Source organism: Passer montanus, unplaced genomic scaffold (genome assembly GCF_014805655.1).
Source record: "Passer montanus isolate IOZ18808 unplaced genomic scaffold, ASM1480565v1 scaffold10, whole genome shotgun sequence".
In the NCBI taxonomy this organism is placed as follows: domain Eukaryota; kingdom Metazoa; phylum Chordata; class Aves; order Passeriformes; family Passeridae; genus Passer; species Passer montanus.
Window position 1 is genome coordinate 16,143,598 of NW_024356505.1, and position 15,225 is coordinate 16,158,822.

Here is a 15,225-nt window from a genome sequence, read left to right on the forward strand (position 1 = left end):
CAGATTTGGGTACTGTACAGTGCAAAGAAAAACAGAAGTGTATTTCTTCATCCCAGTAAGTTAATTAGTAGAAAGGGATAAACATAATGTATATTTATTTTAAAGCATTTGTGATTACTTTGGTACATTTTAGTTGAGCCTACTTTGAGATGTGTTTTTTTTTCTTTCGATTACTATTTTCAGCCATGTTTACTCAGCCTAGAGAGTATCTGTAGTATTAGCTAAGAATTTGCATTTTTTTGTTAGAGCCAACCTCTCTGCTTTAACCCACAAGTTAATGATTTTAATTTTTGATGGTATTTTTCTCATGGGCTGCTGTCATCAAGCAAGAAGATAACATTCGCAAGTTTTGTAACTTGTGTTCCAAACATCTGTGGCTGACATGAATTGATATTTCCAGTTAATTTTTGTCAAAAAATTTCTGTATTCCCTTTTCAATGGGCAGAGAGAGGGAAAAAAAGAACTAGGAGACTAAGAAAATTGCAAATCTTACGGGGGCTGAAACTGCTTGTTTGAGGTTTTTTTAATGGTCAGCAGCTCAATTGCTCTGTCTGTTGTTCTACCTCTTTTCTCTGCATTTTCTTGCTGAGAAATGTGTTGGAGAAAAGGACTTCAAAATAACAACAAAAACACCCCAAACCAAATCACAACCCCCTAAAACCACAAAAAAGCCCCACCTTTCTTAATACCATTTATTTTATATTTTTCTATAACTATGCTGGCATACGGCAGGACAACAGAAAAATATTTTGAGCAAGATGACAATGAATTTTAGTATTGCAACCTCAATGTACAATTACTGAAGTGCATGTGTTGCCTACCTTCATAATAGATTTGTACATGAGGAAGTGCAGGAACAGCAGCGATGACATTTCTTGCAGCTTCTTTGCCTGTCTGACCTAGGGTTTTTGGAACAGTTTATGTCAAGGCATGTGATGTACATAGTCTGTATAAAAATATGTACACAATGCAAATAAACCTCATGGCAGCGACTCTTGCACTGATTCCTTTCCAGTAATGGAGACCTGCTGCGAGGCCTGAAAATCAAGAATCTCTGAGCCAAAGGGCAACAGCACACTTTAAACATGGGTATAATAATTAATGGTTTAGACATTCTTTAATTGGCAGTAGAGGGATATGAGTGAGCTGGAAAAACCTGGTAAGCTCTGCAGCTGAACACAGGCATAAAAGGTGCTCTGCAGTTACAGACTGCCACAGTTAACACAGTGACGAGAAAATTGCTGGGCTGATGCATTGTGTAATTTGTGCCTGGCACCTGTGTTTTTTGCCATGAAAGGAGTTTCCCTGTTTGGTTGTTACATCTCTATAGGAGTCTTCTACTTCTGACAACAACTGTTATTGTGGGTTTAATGATCTTGAAGAATCTGAAATTCAGTTATTGTTCACCTCACAGAGAGGTAAATAATAGCAGGATGAATAGCAGTCCAGCCACAGAGCTGCAGGACACTGTAGAGAGGTCAGCGTTTCACAAAGTCTTTGTCCCTCTGAAAAGGCCTCTGTTCCCTAAAGTTCTATTATTTAAAATGTTTAATTTATGGTATTTTTATACTCTATAATAGAAATTATATCCACAAAAGTTGTATTTCTTTGTAACTTACATAAGCATTTAATTTGGAGAGCATCTATTTTTTGAATTCTAGCTGCAAGTTTGCCTCAACAGGCCTTTCTAAATCTTAAATTCTGCCCACTTAAAAGACGCCCAAGACAGCAAAGCTGAATCCCTGCAACTTACACTGTAATTTCATTGGGAATCTACAGCATCTGAGCTTTCTTATCTTCACAAAGCAATAGATCTGTTTTGAAAATTACACTATTTTCCTTAATTATTTAAATTGATTGCTAGAGCATTTCTTTGCTGTTGGACATTTGGAATACTATGGATATTTGGAATACTATACTATTTGGAATACTAATACTATTTGGAATACGCTATAGTGTTCTATCTAGGAAGGTGTACACACCAAGAATATTTTTAGAAGATAATAACTGCATACAAACAAAATATTGGATCTGGTCCATATTTTCTTGGAAGAATTACATTTTTGCCAAAGAATGGCAAAGCCAAAAATGGTGGGTTGGTTGTACTCTAATGATAAAAATTATTTTTGTATACCACAAACCAGTAGTACTTCACCAAGTCTTCACATATGAGACTTAAATCCTGAATTTAGAGATATATTTTAAGAAGCTGTTTAACAATATTTTTGCTTCTATGACATTTGTGGGTTAGCACCTGAAACCTATGCTGAGATCCACTAGTGGATTATTCTTTTGGGCTGTAGGCAGTCCTAAATTTTGCTTTCACTGTGAGAGAAGAATGCTGAAATGCATTGCTGTTATGCCACCTTGTGTGGCTGAGTACCTGAAGTTCTGCATAGTGCGCTGCTTTCGGGTATAAGAGGAATAGTCATGTACAGGTAACTAAATGGAAAATATTGCAATTTATATTTTCATTACTGTGAGTAAAACTTCGGTTTTACTCTAATAAACTAAATTAATTAGATTTAAATACTTTAGATTTTTCTCTGAACAGTTCTGTAAGAATGTGTATGTGTTTGCTGCCTGTGCATAAATCACTTAACTGCATGATTCAAAATCAAATAGTTACATCCTCTAGCACTGGTATTTTATTCATAAATAGATCCCCTGCATTCCTATGGACTTGATGAGGTGATTATGAAAAACTGAGTTAGAGTAATATTAGGTAGCTGAAATAGTTGCCCTCTTTCAGGTGGAAATTACTGATTCATCAGCAGAAACTCAGTAACTGCCTTTGAATACTTGTTTCTGGCAAGATAAAATAAAATTAGACTGATGGTGGTCACTCTGTGTTTCAAATTTTTCCAAGAAAATAGGATAAAATTTTCTATTCTGGTTTTTTAACTTAAGCTGACATTGCACAAAATCTTTACAATTACTTCAGTTTTTTTAGTTTCACTTTAAACCACTTTTATTAAGTTTTTCTCCAGCAGGTTTGGTTTTTTTTAATTCTTTTCAAACCATGTGAAAAAATGGTAGATAAAACGTAACAGGTTCTATTAAAACACTAATTGAGTGCAATTTTCTTGGTAAGCAATACTGACTTTCTCCGTAAAGATCGCTAAAGAAATGTGTCAAATTCTATACAATTGTAACACTTACTGAGTCTGAATGAAACCTTATGAAACAGAAAACTCTGTTCCCTTCCCAACCCCTAATGTAGGCTGCACATTCTAATTCAATGAATAAGATTTATTTACATATATAATTATATAACTATATTTAATTTTATAAATTAATTTGATTTTATAAATATTTATATCTGCTATAGTATATTTATATACACTGCATTTATTCATGCAAATATACACTGTACCATGTATTATTTTTATGTATTTTGTATGTTAGATTTTTATATAATGTATCTATAATTTTTATATTTAAAATTATAAAAAGAAAAGGTTAATTTAGTGCTATACTTTGCTTGGAAAATTCACTGTCTGTGAATATAAAAAGCCCCAAGGGAAATACAAATGCAGCTTATTGAAAATGCTTTTGACAGTATGGTTTCACCAGATTTTTCAGTCCCCCACTTTTTTTTAAGTTACACTTTATTGATGAAGTCTAACTATACAGTCAAAACAAAAAGGATCTCTGATATCCATATGGTGAAGAAGCTTGTTTATAAAAAGAGACAGAGGTTTAAGTCTATATTCTCCCAGTCTGGAGCAATGCTAAAATCAACTCTGTGCTTTTGGTGCTGTTTTGGTTGGTTGGTTCTTTCCAGACGTTTTTTTGCATGAGCTAGAAATGCTTAAATACTTAGAAGTCAGTACCCTGCCATCACCTCTGGGCTATAATTTGGCTTTACATTAAGCAATGTAATTACACCTGGTGATTCTCTGCCAGCCCAGCACATTGGCTTGCAGTGAGAACACTGGTGGCAGGAGGTGTTTGTCTCTATACCAGGCTATGAGAAGGGAAGGACATGCACACCTGTGGGCCAGGGCACATCTCAGTGTCTGCCCTTGCAGTGCTGTGAGGTGACTCCCAGCAGAGGATCTTTCAGCACATACTCTTATTAGATGTGTTCCCCATGTGTACCCAGTCAGATTTGGCACACGACGTTTTGGGTCACGGGAGATCCTACAGCACTTCTGCAGATGTGTGAAGTAGAACATAAAAGGGGTGAGAAAGGCAAGGCAGCCTTTAATACAGGGCAAGTAAGCATCCTTCAGGCATTATATTTGCACTTGAAATTGCTTAAGAGCTCTTCTGAGCAAAGAAACTTTCAGGGTGTCGGAAATGTGATGGGCTTAATTCTATGCAACTTGGCTAAAATTGAAATTCTGGTCAAAACCTAATAGAACAAGAAGTTGTCTTGTCTATTATTCTACATATTATGTAACTTTTTTGTTCATTGTGTTTTTCATTTCCTTCTCCCATTCTTGATTTTTTACTCTGTAATTTTTCATATGTTCTTGATTTTATCAAGAGGTCCAAAATATTTGTAAAACTTCCAAAGGACAGAAACTACATTCTCCCTGCAGCATTACAATTGCAAGCTATTATCTATATTTCTTTGTATTCAGGAATTTGTTTAAATATATATGTTAGTTGTGCATTTATTAGGAGAGTGCAAACTGGATATCAGTTCTGGTGATGAGAATATAGAATATCCATTAAGATATCTGTAACACTAATGAATACAACATATGTGAATGAACATATACATACATACGTAGTAATACGACAAAATTACTGAAACTTTTTTGTCTAGTGACAGTTTATGTGTAAGGACTGATTTCAGCATGTGTCAAAAGCTATCCTGAACTGATGCATTCAAATTAAAATATGGAACCTTAATGTTGTTTTAAATATCCTCATTTTCCAGCGTTAGGCAACATTGTTATAGAAGGAAGTGGATGAGGAGATGGTGGTACTCACTTGATGGAAATGGAAGCAGAAATAGCCAGGCAAATATTGCCAAAGAGATTTTACTTTTAAAATATGGTTTTTAGGATGATGGAATGAGGATCTCCAATCTGATGCTTTCTCATTTTGTATTAAACCATGAGGCAAAGTTGTTTTTACCAACCACTGAATGTTCAGCTTAATATGTACCAGTGTTCTACCAGAAGTACAAAGTTTTCATATAGCTTCATAGAAAGAACTTAACAAATAAGTTCTTATGGCTAAGATATTGAGACAACTTAGACTTTTCTGTCTTGAGAGACTACCTATCCATTTACAACTAAGTGGACAGAGAATGTTTTTTGACAATAGTTTCAAACAAGATTTGAAGTCAGACAAAGATTGGACCAACCATCAGGTCCAAACTTTTTCTAGTGTTAGTGTACCATGTTAACCATTGAATCATTGATTTTGTTTGAAATTTTTCAGGTAATACTGGTAATAATTAATAATAATGTTGGATTTTTTCTGTCTAAAAATGAATACATAAGCAAAAGTGATTTTTTATTTTAAGTGATCATTTGCTATTTTCTATTACAAAATGTCTGAAGCCATAACATGTTTACATAATGCACAATTATATTGATCATAATTAGGTATCTTCATTTACTCTTTTTAGGTTAAATTTTTTCCGAGATGTTGCTGAGTTCAGAGTACTAGCATGTGGTGGAGATGGAACAGTAGGCTGGATTTTGGATTGCATAGGTAATCTATAGCCTTCACACAGTTTTGCTTGCCTCATGGTTTTCATTTTCATGATCTTCCTTATATACCAATGCATGGATACAACTATTTCAAGCATCAGCTTGTTCATTTAAATTTTTGAAATGTGTTAGTTTGGGACATGATTATTTTTAAGGGTATTCAAATTGCGAAAGTTATTTAAAATCTCTAGACAAGTTCAGCGTTTCTGGATTTCCTGAAAGCGAGAAATCTGAATTAATCTATTTTCATTTCAGTTCAAAGTCTATTCCCCAACTGAATCAAATCCAACTTGCTAATTTTAACAAAATTTAATTTAGCTCACTTGCTTTTTTTGGTTACCAAATTTTTGTTTATGCTAAATTATCCCAAAATGAAGATAATGCATTAAGAGGTACTTCAGTTCTGGAGTTCTTTCAGACGATTGCCTGCAAAGTCCTTTGTAAAAATTATAAAGAAGGCCCACAAGTCTATTATTACAGACTTAAAATGCTTAATCTTCTCAAAGATTATTGAGGAGAATGTCTTCCACATCACATGATCATTTATTTGGTGTTACACTGCAGAGAAAAATAATGGGCATGTGTTTCAGTGTAAATTAGGAAGTGGATCAAGAGAGGTCAAAAGACTCAACTTAAGTTTTAAGTGAAGTGTTTAAAAGTGTGTGCTTTGTGGGGGACCAGAAAAGTTCACTGAAAAGTAAACTTGATGTCATAAAGGAATGATAGCAAAGGAATATTTCTAATCTTGGCTGGAAAAAAGTCTGTTGCAAATGCAAGCTACTGCAAGTAGCTCTCAAATAGCTTTCAGAGTCATAAATTAATGTGTGTAGACATCAAGTGCATTTCCTAAACTTGGAAGAAACAAAGTTTCTTTATCATTAGCTCTAAAATGTCATCAATTTATTTTCTCTTTTAGTAACATACTGTGTTCTGCAGCTAAGAAATTACTTGGGGGATCCAGGAACCATCTTTTTTCATAGGTGCAGAAGATGTATTTTGAGTGCTGCCTTTTAGGGGGCAAAAGCACTTTAGCATATGAAGTGCAAGGGTACACCTGTTTCTAAACACTTTCTAATTTGGTCTTCCCTGATCTCCTGATATACAAAGAACTTTAGCTGAGAGCACAGCAAGAAAAAAGAAAGTTACAAAAATAAAAGAAGGAAAAAATAATTCTCATCAGTTTGAAACTTTAAAACTTTTTCTTTAATCACTCTATTAAATATTACATTCTCTCAAAGATTTCCATTAAACTGGTTATGTCAATGTTAAATCTTTCTAAAATATTGATAAATATTGATTTCCCTGCTACCTCCATTGTATAGATAAACTCCTGCTGATCATTGCTGATAATTGTGCATAATTCTATAAAAATTAACTAAATATAACTTTTAAACTAGATATGCTGTTCATTCACATTAAATGGGAAATTTGACAAATTATTTATTTGAAATATATGTTCCAGCTTTCAGAAAGACTGTTTCTTTACAAGGGTTTTCTTATTGAATTTTGAAAAGATCCTTAGGCTTACAATGCTACAAAAATACCAGTAATGACTGAAAAGATGCTATAAATTAATTCATTTCAAAGGATCGTTTAATAAATACAAAATTGCTACTTAAAGACTTGATCAGACAGGTCAGTGCTCCCTTTGGAGTTTTAATTCCTGACGGGCAAACCCATCTAGAGGTCTTGTGTTAGTTCCGATGACTTCTTGGTAGTGGTGCTCAGGTGTAGACACAAATGCAGGTGAATACACAGTTTCACACGAATTTGGTCACCCAGGTGAAAAACTAGAACATTCACCTCATTATTCATGCCCTTAACTGTTACTCTTCTGTATTCACAGCTGGTAATGGCAGAGCTGAGAACTAGAGCAAGAACACCATATTCAGTCTTGGAAAGATCTTGAGTATCATTGCTCATGAATGTTTCTTGTATCTATGATTTACAAAGTCCTAATGACAACAAAGGAGTCAATTAGCATTACAAAATCCTTATGATAATAAATGAGTAAAATAGGATTGAGGATTAAATACCAAGTGGAGAAGGGACTACAAAATGGCCTGACTTGTTGAAATGCTCATTGCGGAGCAGGCAACATAATTTCATATAGAAAGCAAGTCTTTCACTGAAACAAAACCCAAACAGTTATATAATACCATGTGATTATATAATTTTTGTTCCTTAGTTGGTTTTTTTTCCTTCTTTATTCACAGAGAAAGCGAACTTGATTAAGCATCCTCCTGTTGCTATCCTGCCTCTTGGGACTGGCAATGATTTAGCAAGGTGTCTGAGATGGGGAGGAGGTAAACACAAATCAAAATGCAATTTATTATTGACTTAAAAGAAAATCTTACATCAACATCTACGTTTGGATTTGTTCTTGTAAAGAGCCATTATCACCTTCTCTATTTTTGCCATGATCTGTTTGTAATTCTTGAATACATATGTAAGATATTAAAGGTTGCAATCACACTTCATACCTTGTTTGTAGCTTCTGCTGACACCAAAGTTCCAAGCTGTAATGAGAATAGTGTATATCTGTTTGGTTGGCTTTTACCATATGTATTGCAGTTGCAGCTTTGATCAATATCTTGTAAAGGGAGCAGTCTTAAATGGGATTTAATTGGGACTGTTCTGAAACGGTTACTGAAAACATCTAGTAATGGGTTAGGAGTAGCTTAATCTTTTTTAATCTTTAAAAATATTAAATTAAAAGCATGTCTTAGCCTTGGACTAGTTTCTTTCACCCACTCCCTTTCTGTTTTCCTGCAGAGGATTCCAGACAATGTGCTGTGGTACTATTTATCAGAAAATGAGAAGGCAAAGAATGCTGAAAGAATAATGTTTAAAAAATCTAACCTTTTATACCCTTTGCATCCTTTCCTGGATGTATGGAGACTTCCTCTCATCTCCTCCAAAAAACTCCATTCAGAATCTGTATTACACGATAACTTGAAGGAGACGCAAGGAAGAAAATCTTAGACAAGATTCAGTCTGTGGTGAAAGCACTTCACTTTATGGGCTCATAGCCAGGTCTATTTCAGGTCTTGGTTGTTTCAGTTGAGATGTTTTGTGTTTGGAACTTGGTTGTTTTATTTGGAACTTCTCAGCCTTTGCAGATATCTTACTTCTTCTGTCTCATCAGTTTCCTTTCCAAATGTCTGCCTTGTTGCCAGATAGTCTTTAGCAAATTCTCAGTAGTTTTCATGCTATAGCACTTTGTTAACCATAATGTTCTGTCAAATCATTGAAAACCTCCTTTATTTTCTCTGTCACAACTGTTGATTGTTTACACTCTTACAGTCTTAGAGGGAAAAAGGAAAACAAATGAGACAAAAACTATTCAAATCAGCCCTTGCTTAACTTTCTGAATTGTTCATAGAGCCATAGAATAACTGAAAGATGTCATAGGAAGTCACTAATGCAATCTGCTGTTCTAAGTAGGGTCAATCATGAGAACATTTAATTACATTAGCTGGGACCTGTCCCTACTTTCACTTTTATTTTTGTTCTGTAGCTTAAGTGGTTCCATTTGGACTAAAGTAGAAAAAACAATAGGGAAATATTCTGGGTTTCATCATTCTTTGCCAAGTTGCTTTGTGGTAAACAATACCATATTAGAGATTTTCTGGAACTTCCATAGATGGGAGACAAAACAGGGATTCCAGAAACTAAATTGCTGGTGAGTGATCTCAAGGATGCAGAGAAATGGAATTGTGCATGCTGCTGTCATGTGGTGGTTAGCAGTAACTAGCAAAAGTGTTCAAGGCAACCATAAACAAATACGTCAGCAATGGGTTTTGAGCAAGGAGGCTTTGAGTGGCTTGCCCACCTAAAGCTATTACACCAGCAGTACATACTGCTTGAATAGGAAATCTTGTTTTTTCTGCTTTGAAGAAGGACTGAATCCCCAGATCTTAGCTATTTATTACAAAGTCATTTGTTCTGAATAATATTCAGACTTGATAATGTCACTTAGTAAAATCCCCACCGTTTTTCTTCATGCATGCATGTGTTGTATATACTCATGAGTGCATAAACAAGTTTTCTACTCAGTTTAATGAATTATATGTGAGTGCTTATTTGCAAGTAAGAGTAAGTTCTCTCTATAAAGCAGGATGAGGCTCATAAAGAAGTTGTTGAAATAAGCAAAAATGCTACTTTTGCTTGTAATGCTATCAGTAATGGATTTGAAATTTTGGATTTGGTATGCATACCAAACAATTCATGAAAATCAGTAGATAGCTTTTAACCTTTCAGTGTCCTGTCAGGCAAAACAGCAATATGTCTCTTTTCCATAAATTTTTGAGATCAAAGGAATTTAAATATTAAGATTAATTTCTCTTCAAGAACTTTTTGCAAAGTCCAACCGTAGCTTTACGGATCATTTGGAAAGTTCAAGAGATTCACAAATTTTGAAGATCAAATTGTTTTCTTCATCACAAATTTAATTTCCACTGAAGTCTGTAGAATTATTCTAAATTTACATGCTTAATTGTATTTGTGCTTCTTCTAAAGACAAATGCTGGAAAATTGTCAATACTTCAAGTACAATCCTGCTTTTAAGGTCTCATATGCATTGCTTTCATTTTTCCAGTCATAGAATCATAGAATATTTTGGGTTGGAAGGGATCTTTAAAGGTTAGTTAACTAGTCCTGCCATCCCTGCAATGAGCAGGGGCACCTTCAATTAGATCAGGTTGCTCAGAGTCCTGTTCAACCATCTAGAAAGAGTAAAAGAATGTAATGGAACTTTATTATGCTTGATTAAATAACTGGTTTTATGTTTTGCTAGGGTATGAAGGTGAGAATTTGATGAAGATCTTAAAAGACATTGAGAATAGCTCAGAGATTTTACTGGACAGGTGGAAATTCGAAGTAATACCCAATGATAAAGATGAGAAAGGAGACCCAGTGCCTTACAACATCATCAATAACTACTTTTCTATTGGCGTGGTAAGACTTATACTAATCCTTAAGTGATTTTCCTTTTCTGTTTTGAATAAATATTTGCATCACATGCCTTCAAATGAAGAACTGTTGGCTAGAGATCATTTATAATGTTGTTTTGCTAGTGAAATGAATACGTAGATGACTGACAGCAATTTGCATAAATTTACTTCCTCGCATTCAAACCTGAATTATTTTTCAGGACCTTCTACCTTCCTATTTATAAAGAAGATATTTGTGTTGTTATTAATGGTTTATGAACAGCTATAATGCTAAATTTATATTGTCATTTTGAAGGTCCTATAAAAATATAAAGGAAAAACAAATCACTTAATAAGAACTCTTAAGTAATGTTTTCCATTAGTATTTATATAGTCAAAACTGTTTAAAGGAACTGTTGCATTCTTTATTTCTTCAGGGCAGTTTTAAATACTAAAACAATAATACAAAAAAGAAAGCCCACATGTATCTTCTTGGTTCTTCCTTGTAGGGAAGTGAAGTTCACTTCAAATTCGCAGTTTTAATGAATTAGGAGGAAAAGGGTTTTAAGCAGGTCTTCATGTCTGAGGAACTGCGTATCTGGTTTGTGCTTCTCTGTGGTTTTCTAGGTAATATCTGTGCTTCTTAATATTAGCAGAATTTCTTTGTTCGTATTTGATTTGTGATTTGTTGTTAATTTCTGATACTATTCTGAAATACATCATACCTCATTTGGGTTTTTCCTGGGTGATTCTTCCTGCCTATATGCAGAAACCTACACTTGATTGAATTACGCTCTCTTTTAATTTTTACTGTTTTTCCAAAGCACTGTGAAAACTAATGGTGACCTACAACACATTGTACATTGCCTCATAGATTCTTGCCAAATAATAAGCACAGTCTCTAATCCAACATGAATGGAACTTGCTGTATGAACTGTAATAGTATGGCAGAAATTGTGCTTAATAGCAAACAATCTAAATGTATGTTTAGAAAGGACAGGGAAGTAAAACTGAATAAAATTGTGCTTGACATAGGGCTCTTGATGTTTTAGGACCATAATTCGGGTTGGAAGGGATTGCAGGAAGTCATTAGTTCTAAACAGGGTCAGCTGTGAGAGCGGAGCACATTGCTCAGGGCATTATCCATTTAGATTTTAAAAGCCCCCAAGGATGGCACAATCTCTTTGGGCAACCCATTGTGGTGCTTCACTGTCCTTATGATGGAAATGGTTTTTTGGTTTGTTTTTTTTCCCAAACATCCTGTATGAATCTCTCATTTCAACACAAATTATCTGTCTCACATCCTCCTGTCGTGTGCACCACTGTGACGAGTCTGGCTTTGTTGCAGTGTGCTATTAGACCTCTCTGGAGCTGCCCTCTTACCTGTTAATCACCTTATCTAGTCAGTCTTTTTTTAAAAATCTCTCCAGCAATCAAGACCGTAATACCCGAGATATAAGAATGCTGGGGTAGCCAGTGTTCAAAACTTTGCTGAAGTTGAGCATGACATCTCTTGCTCTCTCCTCATCTACAAATCTAGTTGTTTTGTCATAGTACCAATCAGAAAGAAATTTACCCCTTGGAAGGAAAATGATAGACTAAGTTGAAAGGAATGCTAGAAACAGTAGAATGTGTATGTGAAAGATTTGATTAATGTGTTCAAGCCAAACAAGCCCTTTTTATCCTATGGCAATCTCAAAGCCCTGATATGTACACAAGTACTGCACTGTGTCTAAGCAGAGAGAAAAAGCTAAGAAACAGAGATGTATGTGTAACCAGCTGTGACTGAATGTGGGTAACGTTCAACCTGGTGGAAACACAAAGCACGGAAGGAGCATAAAAAGCGGACACCAAGCCATGTGTCAGATTCAAAGCAGGAGCTAGAAAACATCTAAGAGCAATGTAGAACAAGATAAAGATTTTTCAATTGCTCACATCCATCATTCTGTCAGGATGGCAAGATACCAGAAGAGAACTTCCATCTGCTTCCTAATAATACTGGAGTCACTGAGATGAGCTAAGTATCCAAGAAAAATGTGCATTAAAGTAGTCAAATAATATTTGCTTTAAAAAACAAAGATACCACCACCCCAAGGAAAACTAAACCAAAAAACCTCTTGAAGAATATAGTAGGGTCCTCTGAAAAGGAAAGCTTGCCTTGGAAAGTCACAGATTTGGGGAGCTGGACAAATATAGCTAGTAGTATTAGAGGACAAATGAGGAGGCACGACAGAGATGGGAAACATCAGGCCAACTGTCCAAGAGTGGAAAGTTCAATTAATGATGTACTTCAGAGAAAGTACAAGTTATTTTCCCCATAATCTACCCAACCAACTTTAGTAGTCATATATTCATGCACTAGGTTGATATTATCCCAGTGATCATCAAAGACAGAGTTCAGTAATGTCAGTATTGTATTGTTATCACAGACTGTGTTCCTGGGCTTGCAGTGCTTTTCTGCAGTTGCTGCAGTACTGGAATTTCAGTCTTGTCACTTCATTTAGCCAACTTGCTGTTGTTACAACCAGAAGGAGTGTGTGTGTATGTGTAGACAGAGTATTTCATTGGATGTCTTATTTGTCGCAGTTAACCTTTTCCTATGGATAAAACAGTTTAACTTGTGCTGCTTTCTCCAAGCATGCCGCTGCATACCGTTAATGGTGGCTCAACATGTATATGTGGACAGGTGCTTCAGATAAGCCTGTGTTTGTAACACACCAGGTTTCTTTTATCCTAGCTATTTTTTTGTATCTGTGTCTCAAGCCTGTTAAAAAAAAAAAAAAAAAACCACCACCGAAAAAACTCCAAAAAGCCAATACTTCCCTAATCTAATGTTGTCTTAGAATGGGGAAGTATTTTCACAAAATCTGTACTAATTCTTCAGTTCAATGCTTGATATTACCCCCTCCAAAAAAACCTCAAAAGAACACCCAAGCAAACAAAATAATACTCGGACTGAATCACCATATACTCATGACTCTATGCATTGCTCAAAGAAGAAGAGGAAAAAAGTAGATAATGATACCCTAAAAACAAACCCTACCTTTGCAAACAATTTTTCTGAAATCTGCTCTGAGATTGTGCCTAGATTAAGCCATTTTCTTTAGTGATGCAGTCATAGTAAAGCATAAATGTGCATTGTTAATTATTAAATGGATGGGCCTATATTCTATTCATAATAAATATACTCAGTTCAAGTACACACAAAACAAGATAATCATGGACGATGGTGAAATAATCATGTGCTGATTGAGACCTGAGCAGCAGCCATGGAGGATGAGTAACAGACAGACAATGAGGCAAACTCTCACATAAAACCAAAACAGGAAAACAACTTGAGAACATTATTACCTTGAGAAAGGACTTCCATGTGTGCTGTTAGGAAACTCCATAATGGCATGGCCAGGAACTTTACATAGTGCTAAGGTGTGAAGAAGGCATTCTTTTAAACTTCGGGATAAGTAGCTTAGTTATCAAACAATATTGTATTGTTGATACTAATCACTGAAAAGGGGGTGACTGTCAAGGCTGTTTATCTTTTATTGGGAAGTTTGTAAAGAATGTAAAATATGTAGGGAAGCTATATTGCTTATTTTTAGTGCTTCTCAAATGATTGTCTCAAAGTGAGATAAAATAGGTGTTTTGATAATGGAAGAAATGCCTCATTAAATGTTCCATTTTGATTAAACATTAGAAACCTTGGCTTCCACTAAATGCTTTGTTGAAAGGAGCATGTGGAAGGGGGAAGAAGATATCTTACATACTTAGGGGTAGGAATGTGTGAGAGAGCGCAATATCTCTCCTTTCTTTGCTTTCTCTTCCAGGTGGCTATTCAAGAGAAATGAAATCATGCAAAATCTATAATGAAATTATTCTTAAAAAACACCTCATTACTGTTTGATATCTCACAATTAATAATTCTTATTCTTAAAGATAGATGAGTTTTTCAGAAGCTCCTCCTTGATTGGAGCAAATAGTTGTAGGCCAAACCAAAGGCATAGTCATAGTCACCTGAGAAGCAGCATTTCTAGACCCTGATCTTTTACATTTTTATGTAAACTACTTGAAAATATTAAACAAAAAACAAAAAAAACCCCAATTATTGGATTCAGATAATGGCTTATCTCAAAAAAGGTAACAATTTTTAAACCAAACAACTCATCTATTTGCCATTGACTTTCATGTTAGTTACTAATAGCTCTTTTTATTGTTTTCCATTTTGTGGGTAATAATGCTGAAAGAAATTATTAATAGATGTTAGGATATGAGTCCTAAAGTAGGTTTTCCAGAAGCAAGGATAATTTTGAATTTACTGTTCTGCCACTGAATTAGCTTAGAGTTTAGACTTTATGGAGCCAAAATTAGGTCAACATGAATCAATACTGAAGGTCTTTAACCGTGAACATTTTCTTTCTGTTTTCTTTTGTTTTTTTACCTTTTAAATAAATAATAAATTTATCTGATGTTAATAGGAGATAAAATGTTATCAGTGCTGTTTAACTATCACTTGAATTTTTTTAACTGCATGGCGTATTGCAGAATGTATGCTGCTAAGCCCGTTGCAATTCTGTAGGTAGACTGTTGGAGCATCATAAACTGAACTTGCAAAGATC

General features: G+C 34.8%; 1 protein-coding gene across 6 annotated transcripts in view; it reads left to right on the top strand.

The window, feature by feature from the left end:
* Positions 1-15,225, top strand: part of DGKB (diacylglycerol kinase beta) — a 333,385-nt gene that overhangs the window by 131,652 nt on the left and 186,508 nt on the right. For all 6 annotated transcript variants that reach the window (XM_039712589.1, XM_039712598.1, XM_039712580.1 and 3 more), the window contains 3 exons: positions 5,594-5,679; positions 7,895-7,984; positions 10,477-10,637. In XM_039712589.1, coding sequence (XP_039568523.1) covers positions 5,594-5,679; positions 7,895-7,984; positions 10,477-10,637 — 337 coding nt within the window. The remainder of the gene's footprint in view (positions 1-5,593; positions 5,680-7,894; positions 7,985-10,476; positions 10,638-15,225) is intronic.